Raw genomic sequence first — 23,975 nt, forward strand, 5'->3', positions numbered from 1 at the left:
CGGTCTAGGCAATAATGACCGAGTCTTTTAAGTACACAATGTATATATAAAAGGTTGTAGTTGTTTACATAAAATATGTACATGAGTACAGAACATCAATTCACGTGTAACGGAAAAAACATGATTACGTAAATATTTCCTGGCTTAAAAAATAATGGCAAAAACACCGTTAATTAATAATAAACACAGCAGAAGCGGTTAAAAACTGCTGTACAGCAAACTAGCGAGCTTAACCCCCATATAACTCCATCCGGATTTTTACATTTCATTCTGATGTTTTAGAAGGCAGCGGGAAAAATATTACATTCATATGCAGTGATATCAGAGGGCAATGATAATGCATCCGCCTTATTGCGCAAAGGTGACCCTCCCAGTCTGCAGCACATGATTTCTCTCATCTCGATTTCTTCCCCTTTCTTCTGTGCTTCCGCTTCCGTTGCTCGGAAGAACACGCGCCGCTCGTTTTGAAAACTCGGCTGATTTAAGCAGCCGAGCCTAGCCGATCGCAGCCGATCAGGGCGAGCCGCCGCTTGATTGGCTGACATACGCCAGGTATACCGGTGGTAAAGCTACGTCCCACTCAGTTTGGCCAACGGTGCTCGATTGCTTTGGGCTCCTCCGAACATGGCTGGCTCCTCGGATAATGTTACAATCCCCAAATTTAGCAAGCTCCTCCAAATGGACCCGTACCTTAAGCCGTACGAAAGCGATTTCCAGAGGAGGTAATGTTTAGTATTTAACAAAATAGACAATATGACATGCGCGGCTCGCGCCGTGAAAGTCAGAACCCCTGTGTTTTCTATGTATCCCTATGTTTGTGTGTGTGTGTATAGATTCAGTAATATTCAAATTCATACGGTGCTAGCGTTGATATTGCTGAAGGTGACAGCGGTACGGTCTGGCTGTTGTTCAGGGTCATTCTAACGTTCGCACAGGCTTGTCAAATGTGTGACATTATACACCTTTCATTGTTACGATTCTTTTATTATGAGCAAGGAAGCTGATATGATGCAAGTTGGCAGGATGCGAACATTCATTTCTGGTCTGCTGAATGAGCCAGCTAGTTATACTGTCTTAACCAGGGCTGATCATTCCTGCTCCTGGTGACCTACCGCCCTGCAGAGCTCAGCTGCAGCTATTGAAGGACCTGATTATCTGCATCAGGTGTGTTAAGCTTTGCAGGGTGGTGGATCTCCAGGAGCAGGAATGAGCAGCCCTGATCTCAACTTTCCTGTTACCCTCAAAAGAGCAGAAACATTGTTCAAAGTATAATTTACAAATCTAAGGACCCTAACACTGGATGTGTTTGTATATGTTTATCCTACTTTATACTATGCAATGCATGAGATTTTAAATATACCGATGTGAGCAGGGTTTAGTTGAGGATAAGTCTCAATGGATGCTTCAGTTATGAATCACATTGAGAACAGTACATTAGACTTGCAGGCTCTCTTCATTAGATTCAAATGCATAATATGTAACAAAATATGGGAAAATAAACGTGTTCCAGATAGTAAATATGCACCCACTTTGAGTTTTTTAATCACCAGTTTCAAATAGAAGCTAAAGTCGATGCGTCCTTTTATTTACCTAAATGCCATGTTTCATTTGCTCGGAAGCTAAGGAAAGTTTCCCGAAAATATAATAATTTATAAATGAATAAATGGTACCCAATTTTCATGCGGCTTTTTCGTGGGACAGTGCTAATGAACCCAGTCATGTTTACCGAAGGCTCCAGTCCGCAAATATATTTCATCATTTGTTGTTTTATTTTTATTAAAAAGCTCCAGCAGTATATTAAGTTGCAAAGGAAAGCATATCCGCCGCTTCCTTAATTACGGCGGCTCCTGTCTGCACGTGAAATATTTGCTGCTATTAACCAAATGCTGGGTTGCTAACTTTTATCGGCTGGCTGGCGTGAGATTTTCAATTCGAGACTAATCTGCGCACCTTGTAAATACTCCGTAGGGTTTGGAAACCACCATACCGCTTTTGATGTAGCTATAGTTTTGGCTTTATAATGGAACAATGTTATTTGCCCTAAGATTTCTTGCGAGAGTCTGAAAACGTGAGTGTCACGGTAGATGGATGAGAGTCGGTATCGAAAAATGAACGTTAAATGGATGTGGTGCACATCTGGATCAATCTGAAAACACACCTTGTTTTAGCAGTGGAGAAGGGGGTGTTTAACTGTTGTGCAAGACCCCTTCTTGTCTGCAGCATAAGACACGTTGCTGTCTTTTTTATTATTAAGAGGGTGCATTCGGGACATAGGAACCATAAAATGTTTTTTTTTCTCGTAAGAAGCGATTTACTTGACTGTAAATGGCTACCTTTGGTGTGAATAACTGGCTTCAGTTTCAGTAATGGCGCACATGCAGTAAGATCCTTAAGTCAGTCAGAATTATTCATTTTTATGAGTCATTCCTTTATCTTGTGCACAGAAACATTTTGCCAAGTGTTTTTCCAGAAAATTTAAAAACCTTCTGTTGTGTATTTTTCAGATTATAGGTAGTGAGTGGAATAAATGGACCCTCCGCTTACTCTGCCAAACTATTAAAAGGCAGTTATCGTCCACACCGGGAGCTGGTATCATACACTAGGGCGTGTATGTAGATTTGGTTTTTATATTGTCTAACAGTAAAAGCAGAAATGTGTGTTTGTTTCACATTTTTGTCTGGAATGGTTTATTGTTGGGTATTGCTTCTGTTCCACGATGTATATTGTCCCAGAAATAATTGTGATAAATTATATTATTGTCATTTTAAGAATTTTTATGCCACTCATATGATGATATTCGATTAGAGTAGACCCTCTCAAAGAGCAATGAGGTGTTAATTCTCAAGAATATTCAGACTGAAATTGGAATGTCAAAAATATCCTAAATAAAACTAGAGATGGGCGATCCACATTTTTTCAGTTCCGATTCCGATATACAACTGCCGATACCAATACAGATTCCGATACAAGAGCTTTTTTTACTTTGTTATACTTTATATATTATATATAAGCTAGTAAATACAGATGGAAAAATGTATGACAAAAAATATTTAATTAGGCTACTACAAACATACATAATTAACGTACTGTTCCACCTCGTTTGTTTTAAGCGTTTTTGAGGCATTTGCAGTTCAATATGAATATCTTCAAAGCAAGTATACACAAGTGGCTAATGTTTAAAATTTTAACACTTTTTCTCCCATTGTCGTCAGCGCAGTTAAACTTTTGTTGCGATGGCAGCCCCTCTTGTATCACAAGCTGCAGCGACTTCGCAAAACAGTCCAATTAAGTTAGCGACTCCCAAATAATCCATTGCTTTGTTTTGTCTCGCAGTTGCCTGCGCTTTGTTAAAGGGGATTGTCCATTAAACGCTATTCATACCTCAAAACTTTATTTTACATAGATTGCAAATCGCTGTGCTACTGGTTTCTGTTAAAAGCGTATAATACTCCCAGATCGTCACGTCTTATCGTCACGCTCCTCGTACTGCGAAGGGTATGCGCATGACGTCACAGCAGGCGGAAGTCACTGTACTCACACCCACTGAGTAGCAAAAAAAGACTGGGGGCAACGATAGCGTTCGATTTGAATGCTGCAAAAACACATGTAAAATGGTAAAGAGCTGTCGTGCGATTGATTGCCCAAAACTAAATAAGTAAGTATAGGATGTGGATCGGTCACGCATGGCCGATACCCGATCCGTCAAATAGGTCTGGATTGGCGCCAATACCGATCCGAATATTGGTATCGGTGCATCTCTAAATAAAACCACACAACCAGCCCAGTTTTGCGGAGGTTCGGCACAGAGACACTAACAAATCTGTCATTCATTGGCTATTGGCTGTTTCTATGGTTCAAGTTCATTAAGTCTAACATGATGCCGGTTGTTGACACTGGAAGTATGAACACTGTAGACCACGGACGGTACGGCACTGCGCGGCATGCACTGTGACCTGAAGCATGAATCAGCCCTTTGCCACAGTGTAACTGTTTGAAATGTTGGTGGCAAAATTATTGAGGTTACATCCATATTTCGTGTGATAAGTCGGTAGCGTAATTAGCGTGTCAGGTCTAAGCACCATTGCGCGCCCCCCGTTGCTTTATCGCTGTTTACGTGAATCGGTCCCTTCCTGGGGATAGGGATTCCAAGCCAGTGGAGGGAAGATGGAGGTGGGTTGTTCCTGCAATGCAGAAAGGTCAGCCATGCACCTCCTGCGCCCCCACCAACCACTGAGTCTGAACCCTTGGTCAGAGTCTTGTCTGCCTGATGGTAAAGGAGGCAGAATTATTCTCCTCCTGACAGAGTCGCTGTTACAGACGTGCCCCCCACCCCCCCTGCTTGCTCAAACGGGCCCCCGCTGCCTCTTGCAGGGTCATGGCTGTTTCTGAGGTGGGAGGTGACCCTACTGGCTGGAGGTCTGCCTAGACTCAAATGCTGAAGCCAGCACCGAGCCACATGGCTCAGATCACAAATCGGGCAAGGGGGGGGGGGGGGGTGGCAGTTACACCCACTGTTGGTTTAACTTCTTGCATAGAAATGCAAGTTCAGCACTGAGACGGTGTGACCGCTAACGCTAAATGGGGCCACTGGAGAGAGACATGAGTATTGCGATAGGCGGTGAGTGGCAGAGAGGTCAAAGACCCACACGTGACCAGAAGTCGCTGGAAATGACATTTTGCCCATTAATTGGCAGAATAGTAATTTGGGATTCTGTGCAAACTTGTGACTGGCAGTGTGTCGGCACAGGGACACAAAGACAAGGCTTCTGTTCTTCCTTCCCAGCAGCGAGGCCTGATCTTCGAAGCCTGTCAACTTGTTCCTTTAGCGATAAGTGGTCTATTAGCCCGTCTGGACTGCCGTCACCGGAGGCGATAACATGTACTGGGACGACTGTCGAGTGGCCGCTCGGGGCCTTACTGCCCGCCCCACCCCCCTAAAAGCCTGAGCCGTGCAGTGCTGATTTTCCTTTAGCTCTGGCTGTTTGCACTGGCCTTACGTGGGACCGTGGGTGGTGACCGCCGTCGTGAAAACGTGGCACTGGTATCGATCCCCCTCAGCGAGGGGACCTTTTAGACTTTGCAGTGCGATTGTAAGTTCAGATACCTATGATTTTGACTGAAAGGCCTTGAGCAGGTTTAAATGACTGGGGATGAACACAGAAGTCTGCCCTAGTGAGGTGGGGGGGGGGGGGGGGGGGGGTTATGGGAATGTAGGAGAACATAAAATACCTGCTCCATATGTTCTGTTTTTTTTTGCTGTGCCATCTAGGCTTAGATGAGTAATGTTCAATATATATATGTATATGTGTGTGTATGTAGTATATTTATGTGTGTGTGTGTGTGTGTGTGTGTGTGTGTGTGTGTGTGCACATATACATGTACAAATATATGATCATTTTAATAAATAAAGAGGGTCCTGTACTCTGTGTGTGCAGATATTGCACGTTCTGTCTGTGTTGCATGCCTTTTGCCTGGCCTCTCCAGGCAGGTAGGCAACTAGATGAATTGGTATCTCTAAATTGCCCATAGAATGTTTTGTGTGTGTGTGTGTGTCCTGTGATGGACTGGCATCCCGTCCAGGGTGTGTCCCTGTATGATGCACTCTAGGTTAGACTGCAGGCTTTGCTGCGCCCCTATCCAGGATAAATCGTTGGAAGATGGATGGATGGATGTAAAATATGCTGAAGGCTACCATTCACTGTCTTTTTGTGATATGACCTGATTGATCTTGTGGGCCTGAAAGTTGTCAGAAAGTGTACTTTTTTCAGAGTTTCCAAAATGTTGTGAGAAGGCAGTATGGGAAATCGATGTATATGGAAAAAAAAAACTGCTGGATGGATTGAAATTGTTTACTCGTATAATTACATTCCAATAGCTGTGGTTCTTCCGTTCTGGTGTAGAGTGGAATAACTGTCATTATGCAGGTATAGACAGTATATAATACATAAATGAATATAATTACCAGCCTGAAAGACAGGTTTGTACTTTGAGTAAATTCACATCGGTTTCTCATTGGCATCAAACTGTGTGTAATTATGTGCATTAAAAGCAATTAAAACGTGACTTTTGCCAGCATTATTGCTTTCTCTTTGCTTTAGACCAGGGTTGGGGAACCTGATCCTTGGAGGGCCAATTCGGGTTTTTGGGATGACCTCTCAATCAGCCAATAATAAAACATTGATTCTCCGGTCTCACTGTTATTGGCTGATTGAGAGGTCTTTCCAAAAACCCGCACCCACACCGGCTCTCCGTGGATCAGGTTCCCCACCCCTGCTTGAGACGTTGCCGTTAGCCCTCCTTTTCACAGGCTTGAGGGCCAGCTGCCGCATGCAAGACAGGGCATGTCGGCACTGCAGCTTGCAGTCCGGGATTCCCTTAAAGTAAAACATCATTTGTCCCGGATGGGGGGGATGAACCATGAATATGTTTAATAAGCATTTGCATAAGCTTGGCCGTTTATGTGCAGCACCAGGCCAGTAGGGGGTGTGAGAGTCCCGAGAGGGTGGCCCACTATTTTAGCCTTGAGCAAGGTACCTGACCTGAATTACTCCACCTGTATATCTGTATAATTCACCTATAAGCAGCTGGACACTAAACGCACTGAACTGCACGTAATGCTGGGTAATGGCTGTTTGCATACAGATCAAGGCCCCGTTGGGAGCATTCGCTTTGTCAGCATGAGCCGCAGGCTGGTTGTCCTGGCCTTATGGGTGATGAGAAAGACGCCCTTTCGCCTGAATTTTGCTGTGCAAACGGTCTCTCTGATGGCACGCGGCATAACGTGACGTCGTTTCCACGGAGGCCCGAGTGTAACGTGAGGTCGTCTGTGAAACGACACGGAGGGCGATGAAAGAGGTCTTTCCGGCCTGCCCTATGATGTGGGCGGTCGATGGAAACGGCCATCTGTTTTCCCTTTTCCCCTCTGGGCCCATCCCGGTATCGGAACTACGATAGTCGTAGCTGAGCAAAGATGAAGATGGATGGTCGGAGCCGTATGGACCAGACAGGATGACGCAAACGGAAGGAAACCGGCTGAAGGGACAAGCACATGACGATAAACGGAATCACAAGGAAGCAAAAATGGTTACCGCATCTAGCCCCGGATCTCCAGAGCTGCCCGGGAGCGATCCGAGGAGAATGGAGCCCCTGGGCCTTGAAGAAGCACCGAAAGACGAGTGGCACCTCAAGAGAAATTTCTCCGTCGTCTAATGCGTCCCCCCACAAGAACCGAGTCCGTTCTTGGGAAGCGGCCGGAGACGGGCGTGTTAAAAGCGGCGCTTGCCGGTTTTGAAGATGGCGACGCACACGCCGGTTCCCTCCTACGCTCGCCGGAGCGGAGACGCTCACCGGGCTTCAGGCGAAGCTGGCGGCGAACAAGCGGGGAGCCCAGAATCGCCGCAGGATGCTGAGCATCTCACATCGCCACGTGTGGCCCTCGGGGGGGGGGGCAGACGGAGCGGCCCGTGGGAGAGCCACGTCTTTCATTCATTTACACTAGATTCTGTTTTACATTGTTCAGCTCAATCTGGGATACTTTCACATAGTTCTGTTTCCAAAACTAGCTCTGGAATGTTGTGCTAGCATTTTAAAGATTTTATTTTGCATTATATTTATAAATTTGTTGGTTAAATCGATAGATAACAGCCATCCAAATAAAGCTTAAAACCTCATTTACTTGCCTGCACAGTTCTTTTGATAAAATTATTATTATTTTTTTTTTTTGAGACGTGGACTGATTCTGAGGAACAGCCAATCAGCGGTCTTGTTTCTCGGCATTGCCGCGTAACTGTTAAGGTGTGACATAGCGGGGTATTCATGTAGGAGAGCGTGCAGATGTGCCGTAACAGAAAAGTCGCCGGGGTTTGTTAGGCGACCGTGTGGTAGTGAATGGAACGCACTCGGCATTCTGTTAGTTCCATCTAGTGGCAGAAGGCTTATAAGACATTGGCACTCGAATATGCCTTATACCTGTATATTTATTTATTTATGCTTTGGATCGACACTGAAAGCCAGCCAAGGATCCTCGGACTAAGAGACTAATGGAATAAATGTTTAAAAATGCCCGCGACCAGTGACGCATCTTTGAAAAGCAGGTCCTTATAAATGCCAGAGGCACTTACTAGATGCGGACTGCTGACCGCTCTTGCAGTCTGTCTGTTTGCTCTGCTGTTTCTGAGGATGCATTTTGACCAGTTTAAGGCCAAATTCATTTAAGTCTTGGTCACGTAAACACTGGGAAAACGTACGAATGTCCAAATATGCTTTAGGGAATCTGTGCTAGCTGAATTATTTGAATTAAATATGTGCTGTATTATCAGCATATTTCTAATATGGTACGTTTTCACATGGTGGTAAATGTCTGGCCTAATAAATGATTTGAGCGTGGTTTTGTAAGTATAGATTGGTGTCCCAGCAGAGCACGACCAAAGAGAACGTGGCACGGTTGTCGTCTTCTTGCCATACAGGAAAGGTTGGTCTCTGGTCCGTTAGAGGATGCCGTTGTGTAGCAATAGCCCTGCTCATTGCCAAACTACCTCTGCAGTCGGCAGAGATGAGTTGAGCATTTTCCTGGCGTGCTGTCGGAGGCTTGAGCTGTCATCGTTTGTGTTTCCTTGCGAACGCCTCTTCGCTTGCGTGTCCTCTCCCTTAGCAGCGAGCAGGGAGCGTGAGAGCGGCAACGCCTGAAGTTCTGCTGGAGCGACTTATGGAAGCGGACCTACCTTGGCTGCGTGGCAGCTTGTGCTTCCCACTCGCTGTTAAACTCCATTTGTCTCATGCCAGAGCCTACATTCGCTTCACGGACATAATGCCACACATATTGTATTAAATTATCCATCCTTCCCTCTTCCAAGCACTTATCCTTATTCAGGGTTGTGGGCCACATTAGATTCAGAATAAACAGCAGCTTTGACTGTTGACCCTGGCTAAGATAAGCATATAGTAGATGGATGGCTGAACAAACAAGCATATGTTGCTGATGTGCACACAGTGCATGACCTGAACTGAAGCACTGCAAATTATCTCGATACTTAAAATGAAAAATTACGTCAAATGCACTTTTGGCCATTGCTGTGTTTGTTTGAATGACAAAACGAAAGAGAATCTATATTTTCATATTGTGATCAGATGTTATGCTTCAGATCCACTGAAGATTGAAATTGTTATTGCCATTTCTTTTCCAACCATTTCATATCTCTTGTAAAATAGTCTATTAAACATCTCTTTTTAGTTGATAAACCTCATTTGAGATTGCCTCAAGGATAAGAGGGGTTTTTTTAATTTTTTTTTTTTGTTGTCCCTGAGAAAATGTGGTGAGGTCAGGTGGGTGGCTGGATGGGTAGAGATTGGTGGCAAGGCTGAAGGAAATCATGGTTGCTACATCTGGCAAAAGAGCATACTTTTATTACCCTGTTCCTGAATTGCTTGAGTAAAATACCCAGTTATAGAAATTGTCTCACTGGATAAGTAGATAACTCTTAACCACGACCCCCCTGTATGTAGCTCTATGCTGGGAGAATGGCATAAAGGTATTAAAACTGACCCACCATGATTGTTTTTTTTTATGTTTAAGGTTAAGGTCTTTCAGTTAAACATTACTTTTGAAACCATGCAAAGACATCAAAGGCAAAGTACAGTTTGTTTGGACTTTAAATCGTGAACTGTAGCGCTTGTGAGACAGCCTAAAAGCTTGATCTTTACTTTGTTGAGATGAGTAATGTGCTGTTTTTTTTTGTTTTTTTTTTTAAAAACCTTCAGTAGTAGGCCATGTGTATACGTTGCTCGGGACAAAAATGTACGTCCCTTAGCAGAGCCCAGACACTGATTACTGTGCAGGAAAAGCTAAAAGCCTTTCAGCCTCGCTGCAGTAATGAGGGTAATGGCGTGTTATCAAACGGACAGGCATTTGCCACTCAATAGTTTGCGGACTGCAGCGCTGTTTTGCGCCGGGTGCTGCAGGTACCCATCGTTTTGATTGGAAAAACCATCTTTGCTTAAAGGTTGGATTTTGCTAATTAAGATGCATTGGGTGGTGGGGTGGGGGTGCTGATCTAGGTTTAGCGTGGGTGAGGCAACTGTTCCTGGGTGCCAAACCCAGTTTTTAGCTCTAACTCAATGCTTCGCTGGCGGCCAAACATTTTGCTGCAATGAACAAAACTTGTTATGACTGCAGTTATTTTCCTGCTGTCCCTGCTATACGGTCAGTAGTATCTACACCGCTGTAAGATTTTGTTTCTGTTGAGTGCTTTCAGCTTCACTGGTGCTGTGGTGTACTGCGGGAGTTTTCCAAAGCCGCCCCCCCACCCCAATCACTCACAGCATCCTTTTATCTTGTCACGCCTCGGCTCTCGCGCCTCCGCCGCGGTTTCTGATAGGTGCACTTCTGACTTTGTAATTCCCGCGTGCGGCTTGCCGCTGGAGCGCCTGGTGGAGTCTGCGGTGCAGTAATCCGCTGTCACTTGTAAGTGAAAATATGAATCGTTAGCAATAAAGGCAAAATAAAATGAACTTGCTTAATAATGTTAATCATTTATTCAGTGTGTTGTATTGGGTTGCACCCGGGTTAACTTGCCAAACTCGGGTAGACAATAAATGGGAGGGATTAGTTATGCACGTATTAATGCATCCCCTACAAAAGGAGACTTGGTTCTGGACCTGAGCCATGCGTGATATTGTTCTGAAGATGGCATATAATTTTATAGTTACAGTACCAATATTGCGATGTTCTGCAAAGCAACCAATGGCTGTTTGAGGCAAGGTGCTGCTCTTAAATGTCACTTATTTACTGAGGAAGGAAAATATGAGACTGGATATGGTATTAACTTAAGAGCAGAAGTGTGCCCACCTGTCATATTACTTTCCTAATATTATTCCTCTTCTTAATGGCCGTCTCCTAGCAACCTGTGTAAGGTCACGACCTGCGGAATGTTGCCAACCTCTTTAAGATGACGCTGACATCACCTGATCAGTTGCTCCTATTGGCCAGGCTTAACTGATTAAACGTTATTAAAAGTACTTATGTTTTGAGTGTATCTGGCCCTTCTGTGGGGTTCTGCTAATTTAGGGGAGTGCAGTTGTGCTTTCTGGCCCTATTTAGTTCTTGCAGTTGGCGTTTTCATTACCGCCTCTGACAGTGTTTCCCCCCATGTGCTGGAAATATAGAGATAAGTGCCCGGCGATGATTAGAAGGAACTGAGGCCCGGTTCTGTGAGGAGAATGGCTTTCAGCGGAGTATCTCGCAGGCCAGATGTAAACGTGTAACAGGTTCATTAGATATATGGGGGTCCAGGGGAAAACGTGTTATTGTTTGCCTTTGAACTAAACACGAATGCATTTGCATAAGTTCCAGCGAGATAGCGGCATTAGACGGGGTTCTGAAGCTTTTTCGAGAATCAGCCGGGAGTTCACAAAGGACGGGTGGGGGCTGGGGGCTGGGGGGTGGGGGCTGGGGGGTGCTACTCACCTCGTCTGTAGGGTCACTGGTACTAAAAGATTCGTCAGACGCCTTGATCTGGCTCTGGTCTGAGTTCGGTGAGTTGAATGATTTAACTAGGCACCTTGGGGGTGGGGGGGGTTCTCATTCTGATATGCTGTTTTACCCCCCCACCCAGCACTAGAGCAGGGGACAGAATTGTATACAGGGGGGTTTTCTGCTGAGCGGGTTGTGCAATGCACTTTGACATCGTCGGAGACACTGTCATCGAGGAGAAATCAGCAGAATGAAGCAGACTGGCCTGCAGGTGGCGCTCTGGCTAGGACTGGCGCCGAGCTATTGACCTAAAATATGCTGGTTTCTTCTATATATACTGTTAAATCAGTTAGTCATCATAACGAAAAAAATTCAACAAGTTGTTTTATGTTGTTCTATTAATTTCTCATATCATCCCAGTTTTTTCCTATATAAATAAATAACTCATTTTTAATGTGAGTATATAGTGCCAAACGCAGTATTTGTAATCGTCGATAGTGAAGCTGCTGTCCTGTGTGCTGTGTTTGAAGGTATGAGCTGTTCCAGAAGCAGCTCCACCTGCTGGAGGAGGCAGAGGGCGGCTTCGATCGCTTCACGCTCAGCTACCAGAGCATGGGTGTGACCCGGCAGCCCGACAACGGGCTCCTGTTCCGGGAATGGGCCCCAGGGACGGAGGCCCTCTTCCTGACCGGAGATTTTAGTAAGTAACCCCTCGACTGTCCCACGTGGCTGATCTCCAGCCCCTTTGTGTGTGTGTGTGTGTGTGTGTGTGTGTGTGTGTGTGTGTGTGTGTGTGTGTGTTTTACCAAGGAAACTGCCTGTAGCCTTTATAATTTATTCCTTACTTGACAGAATCAAATATATAATCGTTTATAGATTGTGCTCTCCAGTGGTTTGTGAATTTGTATGTCAGTCATTTCAGATGGAGATATTTCATCTTTAATAGAGCCCTGCAAAAAAAGTTTTGTCAAATCTTTTATTCTTCCAAGGTTCTGGTACTTGTACTTCCTTCAGTAGTTTGACGTTTATCTATTCATATCTATACATGGAACTGTTTTGAAGCATCAGTTTACTGTTTTGTACCCATGGAATAAGATGTTAACGGTGTGGCAAGGTTTTCTGCCGAATGTCTGTAGCTTATTTAAAAACGGGCACCCAGTGAACCTGGCAAGGCGCTAGGCAACATTCTGATACTTTAGATGCCCCCAGGAGCGTCATGAGAGCCGGGAAAGGACTTATGGACCATCAGATGGCTGGGGAGAGAGGAATATTGGCTACCTGTGTGTGTGTCAGTGTGCGTGTGTGTGTGTGTGTAGGTTTGTCTGTCTGGGTGTGTGTAGGTGTGTCTGTCTGGGTGTGTGTGTGTGTATGCCCGTTAACCTCTGTGTATTCAGGTGAGATGCAGCCTTTTTCACTGTTTATTCATCCTGTGGATTTTTGGAGAGGGTTGGTTAAAGAATGAAGATGAAAGCTGAGTTGTGGACATTTTAGTCCCCAAAAGTCACCCGTGCAAACCCACTGTCACGCACACACCTGTGGATGCATGCACACACGCGCACACATACACAGACCTGCTGCCCACCCTCAGATCATCACTGGCCCCCAGGAGCTTCCCATGACCCCCCCCCCTCACAGAATGCTGCTTGCTTTCTTTGGGATTTATTTATGATGCCGAGCTGCTTTAAAGCCGGCCGTGAGATCAGAGGCCCACGCTGGGTAGCGGCGGCTCGTTCCTGCAGTGACGCCTCGCCTGGGCGTCACTGGGCTCCCGAAAACGCCAGCCCTGCAATTACTGCCGGCTTTCCGTCTGAAATCCCCTTTGTATCCATCTCTCACGGCGAGAAGCGGCAGAGAGCCAGTGTCCTTCCTGCCCTCCCACCCTCTGCTTACTGCAGGATAAAATAATGAATAAACAGGGATTAATATGTGTGACCAGTTCGGGGACCAGAAGCACAACTATTTATAGTCATTTATTTAGTTATACTGTAACATAGGGTTTGGTCTGTGTATTTTTTGGTCTGCCAAGCAATAAGTCTGCAAATTATCAAAACTAATCAATTAAATACTTTTATTTATACTTAAACATACACTAATAGTATACTGTATATTACAAAGGTTTGCTGTTTTTGCAGCCCGAAAATGTCGCAATAAGTCATACTTTTTAAAAATATCCATGAAATAGTAAAGTAATATTAAAACATATACATTCTAAACCTTAAGCATCAAAAGAGGCCCCAGAGGGATGCCTGTACCCACCCCCGCCCTGAAATTAGCTTGGGGGTGGGGGTGGGGGCGTAGGGGATCAGCTATTGCAGCGTGCTGCAAAACAGAAGTAAAGTGTGAATGCAGTAAAATGCAGTATGGTGACAGAGATTTTATCAGCTTTTTATTCTGCGCGTAATCTCTTCAGCCAGGGGGTGGAGCGCTCATCAATACCTTCTGCCGTGATGCTCATTTGGGTCTGATTCATATTTCGTTTGATATGCTAAACAAACCTTAAATTGGGCTTATTTTCACTGGATTAATGCTATTCTGCGATCTGTAGTAATTCGGCCTCTCGGGCTGACTGGTGCTCTCCGCATTTTTGCTGCTTCTAAACCAACTTGTAAAAGTTTTAATAGCGGCTGGGTGGGTTTTTAAGAACCTCGTAAATCGCAGCCTCGCCGTGCAGCAGGAGCCGCCACAGAAAGCCGTACGATGGAGTACCAGGCGAGAGTCTGGCCTTTATAAACCCTTGAATCTGAAAAGACCTGATTTACACCACACGTTTTTACTGCTTTCTATATGGGAAGAGAGTAGTGCTAGATGTGACTGATACTATGTTTAGGCAAACCGGAATTTATGTCAAATATTTCATTTATTGGTCTTTTTCAAAGTATTTGTGTCACCTACTAGCTTTTTTTTTTTTTTCCCCACAAGTGAATTTTATTAGCTATGGTTCAGTTTAATTTCTTCAGTTGTTTCATTGCTCGCAGTTTTTTTTCCCTGCTTGACTGTCAATTTGTGTGGCATTTTAGAATAAGTATTTTGGGCCTCTTGGACCCTCTTCCATATGGCAAGTATATAGCATTATGCTAGCAGCCGTATTAATGTGCGGTAACAGCCCAGAAAAGCGAATGTAAGCTAGAGAATCGGTGTGCAGTGAGGCTGTAGAAGCAGGCTTACTAGCCAGTGCGAGAGAACAGCGGGCGAACTGCATATGCAGTGATGCATTGCTTTGGCAGTGTCAGCCAGGGTGTCCAAAATCCTGCTAATAAGATGCCAAATTAAATGTCAAGGAGGGTCTCGAGTCAATGTACAGCAGCGATTGCAGAATCTGGGTAGCAGATGTGGGATCTATGGTGTCTGCCTCAAGTCAACCCCCCCCCCCCCCCCCCACACACACACACACCCACCCCCGAGTGGGATAGGTATGGTTCAATTTTCAGCACATAGACAGTGATGAGGTTTAATTCCAGCTTTGTTTCTTAAATCAAATCCACCTTTCTTCCTTCCATTACACATTGATGTGTACATTTCAAAACTGAATTTGTATGTGTAGAAGGAGCTAAATGATGATGTATGTTTTGCATTTAGTCATAAAATGGGAATTTTCACCACTTTTCTCAGTGTTTATGGTGCATCTAAGAGTGCTTCTTCATTTAGTCTGACAAGCAGGTGTGCCATGTCACTGAGCAGACTAAAGCATGTTTATTAGGGACAGTGCTGTGTCTAGGTCTGCATTGGGTACCCTGGATGGGACACCCCCCCCTCTGTTTCCTTATATCCCTTTGTCAAACATAGACTGGCAGATATGGAGAAATCCTGTACAAACCCTTCTGAAGGCTGAGCAAATTATAAAGGTAGCTGAGAGACTGCCTGAGAACAACCAGCATTGGCTTGTAGAATGTACGCGTATGTCCATCTTCCAATCACCTACCAGCTGCAGGCTGAGAACAACCTGCTGCCTGTCCCAGTAAGCAGGGGACACCCGTGCCATGATGACGGCTGATCACAGGGCACACAGTCACACATTAAGGGCCTTTTAGAGATACTGGAACGGCCGGAGGAAACCTGTCTGCAGGTGGAGGAGAGGAACAGACAGAGGAAAGTCCAGACCCGTCATTCCCAGGTCCACAAATATAGAATCATTAATGTTAAGTATAGTGTCAGGCTTATTACCTAGTCGGAGGAGTCATGGACGTTCTTATCCATTTTGATGAGTGAGTGTAACACTAATTATTACTAATTAACTGGCTCTCATCAATATTTATTCACCCAGACCTGTGTCAGATTATAACTTTGACACTTTGCTGCTCCCAGAAGTAAATCGGAATAATACTACATCAAGAATGCAATGAAAGTGCTTTTTCAAAACCTCCTGATATCCTTTCTTGAAAAACTGTGGTTTAATCGTGTCTGGAGTGAGACTTCTGACATGGGATAGTGAGCTCCCAACAGCCTGTTTGCGGACCCAAGGGGGCGAGGTGGGACTTGCATTTTAAAGAGCCTGTTGATGGAGATGGGTGCCTTTTGGGCCTGGGCAGTATAAATGATATATACATTTATCGTCGCATGCAATGTAAGCAATAATAAAATGAGAAACTTTGAACTGTCAGCAACGAGCTCCGCTTGATGGAACACATCACAGAAGCGAATGCAATTCCAGCCAGTCATTTGGTGTTGATTGAGTTAGCGAAGCATGCCACATGCTACTGTTTTGGTAACACACCTGAGTCATTTAAGATATTACCATTTCCTCGGTGGAAACGTCAAGTGTCTGTGAAGAAGGCAACAGCTTAGCATCTGGAGCATCTTTTTAAATAGGAAATACTGTATATAAACAAGGCAGAAAGGTGGTGGAGGTATGGCGCTATGGCAATGTAAAGTTGGACGTGTGACGGACTGGTGCTGTGCATTTTAAACTTGCGCCAAACAAAACCGGAAATACTAAGGAAATTATTTCTCCACCAGTAGCATTGCCGTCCAGTAGAACATACAGAATGCAAACGCTGACAGTCAGAGACGCCAGCAATGTCGAACCCGTCCCCTGGAACGAGCAGCGGTGCTGTCAGAAAACGTTCTGTCAGCGATCTCTAGTGTTACATTCAATGACAAAGATGGTTATTTTTGATTTATTTATTGAAATTAGATTTCAGTTTGCAGTCCATTCAATTTGTGATCATTTGTCATGGAATGGAGCTGTTTAAAGGGAGTCCTAATGAAATTTTAAGCAAAAATGTTGCCCTGATTTCGGTAATAGAGTATACCATGGTATTTTCATCTGGCAAATTTTTATTGCACTGAACTGTTGATCCCAAGCATTTAAACTCCTCTACCTTCGCCAGCTCTATTCCCTGCATCCCTACCCCTCCACTGTCCTAGTCATCGCCTCTCTTCTTAATCTAGCTTTCACTGCTCTTTCCCATAACTTCATGCTGTGGCAGATCAACTTCGCCCCTCTGTAGTTACTACAGCGCTGCACATCACCCATATCCTTAAAAATCCATACCTGCACACTTCTTCTCCACTCCTCAGGCATTCTCTCACTTTCCAAGATTGCCAAGATCGTGTTAAACAGTCTAGGCAAGGTGGCAAACGCCTCCATGCTTCCACAGGTCTGGCCCAACAGCCTTTCCATTCTTCATCCTCATCATCGCCGTCCTTACTTCCTCCTTGCTAACCCTCTGCACTTCCTGATTCACCATCTCCACCTCATCCAACCTTCTCTCTCTCATTCTCTTTATTCATCAACCCCTCAAAGTTCTCCTTCCATCTGCTCAGCACACTCTCCTCACTTGTGAGTATGTTTCGGTCATTATCCTTTATCACCCTAACCTGCTGCACATCTTTCCCAGCTCAGTCCCTCTGCCAAGCCAGTTGGTACAGGTCCTTTTCTCCTTCGTTAGTGTCCAACCTCTCATACATCTATACCTTATCTTTAGCCTTCGGTACCTATCTCTTCACCCTACGCCTCATCTCCTTGTACTCCTGTCTACTTCATCTCTTTGACTATCTCTCTTCTTCTTCGCCAACCCCTTCTTCTGTGTACTTTCCTGCGCTTCCTCATTCCACCACCAGGTTTTCTTGTCCTCTTTCCTCCAGCCAGAAGTCACACCAAGCACCTTTCTAGCTGTCTCCCTCACCAGCTGTCTGGTAACTCTTCACCGCCCCCCAGGTCCCGTCTTAACCCCTCCCTGATCTCAGTCCTCCATCTTCAATCTCCACCATTTGACCCTTGGCTCGGCCCTCACTCTCCTCCTCTTCTTGATCTCCAAATTCATCCTACAGACCACCGGCCTGTGTCGCCTAGCTATGCCCTCTCCTGGAACTACTTTGCAGTCTCCGAATCTCCGTCAGACTAACCCTTCTGCACAGGATATAATCCACCTGTGTGTCTCATCCCCCACTCTTTTATGTCACCCTGTGCTCCTTCCTCTTCTTAAAGTATGTGTTCACAACAGCCACTTCCATCCTGCCATTTGACCTTCCTCTCCTTGACACCATACCTACCCTCCTCATCATCACTGTTCCATTCACCAGCATGCCCATTGAAGTCTGATCCAGTGAAAGAGTGAGGGAGAGTGATTAATTGTCAACACACCACAGCACACAGTGCACAACACTGAGATGTGTCTTCTGCATATGTGCCATAGCAGTTGGTAGCTATTATTTATCAGCCAGGGAGCACTGCATGGGGACAATACCTCACTTTGGGTACCTCAGTGGTACCTTCTGATGACAAGCACACTTCCCTAAGCACGAGGTCAATCACCATTCTCTCTCCCTGGGGTAGACTCTCAACCACTTCATCCAACTCACTCCAGAATCCTTCTTTCTCATCTATCTCACATCCAACTTGTGGGGCATGTGCATGAGCATCATTCATCATCATGCCTTCATTTTCCAGCTTTATACTCATCACTCTCTGACACACTTTTCCACCTCCAAAACACTCTCGACATACTCTTCCTTCAGGATAATCCCTCCCTCATGTCTCCTCCCATCCACACCATGATAAAAGACAATCTGAAACCACCTCCCATACACCTGGCCTTGCCTTACTCCCCTTCTTTCTGGTCTCATTCACACTTTCCTTCTCCCCATCATATCAGTCAGCTCTCTCCCTTTACCAGTCATACTGCCAACACCTCGCTTCCATCTCCTACCCTTCCTCCTCTCCTCACACCGGATGCCCATCCTGACACAGCCCTCCCCATATATTCAGCTCGGTACTGGCATGAAGAACTACGTTGGCTTGGCCATCCCCAGTGGCTGGGTTATTGTATTGTGATAATTATCAGTGTCGGCTGATATGAAAAAATGTATCACGATACAATATGTTGCCATGTGGCCCAGCCTTAGTGCCTAGGGAGCCAATTAAGAGAGAGGAGGGGTGTGACAGTGAGCATTTAGGCTGATTGGGTGCCGGATGTATCATCTTTAGCGCTGTGACAGCATAAGCTGGTAAACCTGCTAGCAGAGACATGAAGTAGTCAAGTCCTAAAATGACAAGTGTCTGGACAGGAAGCTAAGGTGCATACTGAAAAAAGGCCGGATTTTCCTGATGATATGTGGGAGAATCTACAGTATCAGGAGACTGCTGTTCTGTGGTCAGCAGATTAAGCAGTAGGGCTGTCACTATTGTCTTTGTTTTAGCAGTGATTGTGTGATTCCTGTATCTCAAAGTAAATTAAGTTAAATATTTTCAGCCCAACTGATGACAAAGACAGGCAAGGCTACCCAGAAGGCCAAAAAGCATTGCTTATAGCAGAGATGGGCAATACCGCTGATTTTATCGATCCGATTCAGTTCAATAGTAAGGTATTTGGTATTGGCCCAGCCCTGAAAGTAAAATCATTCCTCTTGCCCTCATCACTAGTGTCCTCCCTTTTCTCCCCCCTTATGGGCAGCCCTCCCTGCTAGTAGGTCATGTCCTGCTCCCTATAACGGCGTTTCCCAAGCCGGTCCTCAGGGACCCCCAGACAGTCTACCTCGCAGTATTAGGTGAGTCTGTGGATGCAGTCTTTTAAGATGTACTTGCATTGCAGTCATGCTGTTGTGATATTTAAATCTGACACTTTGTCATTCACTTTTAATGTGATTTGCTGGCACAAAGCTGAGGCTTTTCACTCTTTACTGGGACCCTTGTCCGCTATGCTCCGTCCTCCATCTGCCATATTGCAAGGTAATCAAGAAGAAATATTCAAATTAGTTCTAAAATTGAGTAATTGAGTAATCATGACAGCTGTAATAAGCAGAGTCGTGTTTTCTTGATTGCTGTGTATCAGAATGCTGTGTTCCTGGCTTTACAACGCCTACATTAATGCACACAGAGGCATCCCATTGATATGGACTTGCCTGCCCCTGTTGGAAGTTTGTCATTATTTATTAAAAGATCAAATACTGCATAAGAGACATCCACCAACCTGCCTTATCTGCTTGACCGGTACTGGATTACGGGAAGCCTGTCCCAGCAAGCACAGGCCTCAGGGCTGGGAACACTGGGATGGGATGGCAGCCTATCACAGGGCATGAGATATAAAGTATACAGATTGACCATTTAAAGATTTAATGCAAAGTTACAGTTCTTTGAAATCAAGACACTTCACATGAGACAAAACTGAAACCAATAGCTTTTTATGGGGTGTCTGGTGCATATGCCCCCTTTTCCAGTACATATTGTCAAAATGCTTTAAAAATACATAAATATGTCAAACACTGAGCTGTGTAAGTTTGGGTGCTGAGGTGGAAGCAAATGGGTCCTGCCAGCCATATAAATAATTACTGTTATTTCATTCTTTTCACCTGTAATGCAAGCAGTAATTGCATTCAAAATTATAGTCTTTTCAGACTTATGCCTGCTGTTCCTTACAGTTATTGTTACTGATTTTGTAATCTTTTCTGGCATAAGCTGCCACATAAAGTTAAAGCACTGATCTGAAATAAGGTCTCTGAAGTGAGATGCGTAAGGTTTTAGGGTCTTATGGGCTGTATTTCCCAGGGAGTCGGGCATTTTGCCGTGGCTGGGAGCATGTGACAGGTTTATCATTGAGGTCCCCCATTGTTTGGCTGTGCAGTACCCGTCGAGGAGGACGCGAGCCTCAGAGTGTTTTAATGAGCGTTGGCATGGATCATTGTGTCGGCGGGGCTGATCCGGTTGCCATCGCACACGGGGATAATGTGCCCAGCCCCCAGCCCCCAGCCGCCAGGCTTCACCGGCCCTCGGGGAGTGCAGCAGTGACCTCACTGTGATGGATTCCTCAGAACTTTGGTGAAAGGTGCTGGGCTGCTTTCATCTGGATGTTGGTCGAGACATGGAGTACGTGCAAGGAAGGGACAGAAAGGCAGCAACGCGGATGGATTGGGTGAATTGGTGTCAATAAATTGCCTTTTGGTTGTTTATGTTTATGTCCTACGAGAGACTGACACTCTGTGTTAGGTGTCTCCTGCCTTCTGCTCTGTGCTTCCTGGAATAGGCTCCAGATTCCTTGTGGGCCTGGGCAATACAAGGCATTTTGAGGATGGATGGATGGGTGAAATGACTGATAATCAGAGAGTACTTCATTGGAATTCTTGTTAATAATAAGGGGGTTTGGTCATTATATCAATGTATGTGCTGTGAAAATTGCAGTCAGCCTGCATGGTTATTCAGATCATGCTCTGGTCTGGATGCCTGATCTAGAGGCCCTGGTGCTGCCCTAAAAACAGTTACTGAATTACCCAGGCTAGTTATCAAGCTGTATGAGCATAAAGATGTGATTTACAACCCTGTTTCCAAAGAAGTTGGGATGCTGTGTAAAATGTAAATAAAAACATAATGCAATGATTTGCAAATCATATAACCCCTTATTTAATCGAAAATAGTAGAAAGACAACATACCAAGTGCTGAAACATTTAATTTTTTTATGACAAATATTCTCAATTTGAATTTGATGCCAGCAGCACCGCTGACAATAGTTGGGAGAGGGATGAGAAAAGATTGGATAAGTTGTGTAATGCTAAAACAAAACACCTGGGTTATTAGTTTAATTGACAACAGGTCAGTAAGATGATTGGGTATAAAAAGAGCCTCCCAGAGAGGCAGAGTCTCTGTGCAGTGAAGATGACGAGAGGTTCATCATTCTGTGAAAGACTGGGAAAGCGTGGCAAAATAGTGCAACAATTTTAAGAATAATGTTCCTCAATGTAATATTCTGGGGATTTCATCATCCATGGTACTTAATGTCATTAAAAGATTCAGAGAACCTGGAAAAAAGCATGAGGGACAAGGCTTAAAACCAATATCGGATAGCCGAGATCTTCTGGTCCTCAGGCGATTCCATAGTGGAAATCATTGCATTGGCTCCGGAACACTTCCACAATCCATTGTCTGTGAACAGATTTGTTGCTGCATCCACAAATCAGGATGAAACTCCTCTACCATGCAGCGAAGAAACCATATGGAAACATGATCGAGAAACGCCGCCGACTTATCTGGGCCTGAGCTCATTGACGATGGACTGAGGCAAAACGGAAAACTGTCCTGTGGTCTGACAAATAAAAATTTCAACATGTACAGAGGCATGTTGAGCGCTAACTTTATTAAAGATGAACTTGCATGCCGTTCTGTTATGAGTTGCTGTTGCATTAAACAGTAAGAAGGCCTATCTTTCTTGGTGAATTCTCCCAGTAAGCAAGCCTCTTGTGCCTCTTTCCCTGCCAGATGGCTGGGACAACTTCTCTCACCCCTACACCAAGAAGGAGTTTGGCAAATGGGAGTTGTATCTGCCCCCCAAGCAGGACAAGACCCCAGCAGTTCCTCACCTGTCTAAGCTGAAGGTCAGTCATCTTTTTTCCCTTAACTCCCGTGCGTAGAAGTTGGTGTGACTGTGGACAGTCAAGATACTAGCAGAGTTCTCCTGTTTATGCTGTCCAGCATCCTGTCAGCAGTTCATGGTTTTTCCCTCCTCAGTCCGCTCTCCGTAGCTCCTTGCCTCGGCTGACCCTAAGCACACCACAAGCCTTGCCGCCTCGGAGATCCTCTGACCCAGTCGGCTCACCCTAATGATTTGGCCCCTTATGCATTAAACATGTCGACTATGAGCACCGAGTGTCAGCTTACCGTTTTAATATATCCCAGACGTCGACACGCTCCATTTTCACAAGATAGTCAGCATTATTCACGTCACGCGGGGATAGTTATAGTGTCTTTTTGCTCGTTGGTGTATACGTAAATGGTTAAATTGATCCAGTCGTTCTTAATTGGCCAGAGGGGACTCACTGCCTCCCCACGAGTTGAAAGTTCAGCTGGATCAGGGGTCTTTAGCATAAACACGGACGCCCTGTTTACCGAGGACAGCAGTTTAACTGTAATCCCTGTACATCCTCACCGGGCCGACCAGGGCACTGACAAAGGCAAAGAGGCTGTCTGAGCTCCATTCCAGCAGCATGTTTATCGTTTGATGGGAATTGTGATGCTATATTTTGGGAAGCGCATGAGAAAGCGGCAGTGAGGATTTCACCTCTGTGACCCTCGCGTGCAGGAATCCAGAAATCGTGCAAATCATCCCGAAAATGATCATTAGAGAGCAGCCCTCATACCACTCATCTCTGCGGTCATCCTGACCCACCCCCCCCTAGGGGGGGCCATCCCTCTTTGCAAAATCCTAAATTAGAAGATAAAAGATTTAAAAGATACAGACTAACTTGGAAATGTATTGGAGAGCAAGGACCTGTTCTATACATTTCTCTGTCATTAATTAATCCTCTTATCGTTTCATTAACTGTTCTTCTTGATCTTTGGGAAGCCTCCATCCCCATGTTGGATCTATCGTTCATATATTGGCCCCGCCTCTTTAAAAAAGAATGTTTTCTGTGCTTTCATTGGGCTCCCTGCCTGCGTTTGTCCTTCCATTGTCCTGCCCCACTCTGTAGTCCCATAAAAGCATGTGATGGTCCCTGCCACGTTTTGCCAGTAGAGGGAGCCGTCGAGCGAAGGCTGAGGCAGGCGGCGGATGGCGTATTGTGGGCAGGTGCTGGCAGGCAGCCAACACCTCCGCTACGGCACAATGTGGCAAGCCATGCCCTGCTGCTCTCCGGCCTGTGGTGTTTCCCAGGCTGCCCTGACTATGTGCCACGTTGGGGAGGGGTGAGTGTGGCTGTTAAAAGCCCCCCCAGTCACTCGTCTGCCCGCAGGGTGTGACCCAGCTGGCCTCTTCCTCAGCTACCTGGCAGTATCTGCTGGTCTGTGAGCACAGGTGCCACTTTTTCTCCCATTAGGGCACCAGTCTAAGACGTATAACAGAAAACCTTTTAAACGTATTTGATGATAATTATCTTTCCACAAGCACTATAGACTTCCTTTGAGTTGGGTGCCGCACTCCGTTAACAGAGTGGCTGTCTGACAGTGGATATTGTCAGCATCCATCATCTAACTTTTATAGCCTCAAATAGCTTTAATGCACCCCCCCCCCCCTCCACAAAAAAAAGATCTAGGTCTTTTAAAATAATTTTTATTACTTGATAAACTTCAGTTTATTTTCTTTT

At 45.2% G+C, this 23,975-nt stretch overlaps 1 protein-coding gene across 1 annotated transcript in view; it reads left to right on the forward strand.

The window, feature by feature from the left end:
• The first annotated feature begins 501 nt into the window (after positions 1-501).
• gbe1b (glucan (1,4-alpha-), branching enzyme 1b) overlaps positions 502-23,975 on the forward strand; it is a 73,438-nt gene continuing 49,964 nt past the window's right edge. Inside the window, exons 1-3 of the mRNA XM_023826143.2 lie at positions 502-722; positions 11,998-12,167; positions 22,153-22,268. Of these exons, the coding sequence (XP_023681911.1) occupies positions 625-722; positions 11,998-12,167; positions 22,153-22,268 (384 nt within the window). The 5' untranslated portion in view covers positions 502-624. The remainder of the gene's footprint in view (positions 723-11,997; positions 12,168-22,152; positions 22,269-23,975) is intronic.

The sequence above is a fragment of the Paramormyrops kingsleyae genome, chromosome 17, assembly GCF_048594095.1.
Source record: "Paramormyrops kingsleyae isolate MSU_618 chromosome 17, PKINGS_0.4, whole genome shotgun sequence".
In the NCBI taxonomy this organism is placed as follows: Eukaryota; Metazoa; Chordata; class Actinopteri; order Osteoglossiformes; family Mormyridae; genus Paramormyrops; species Paramormyrops kingsleyae.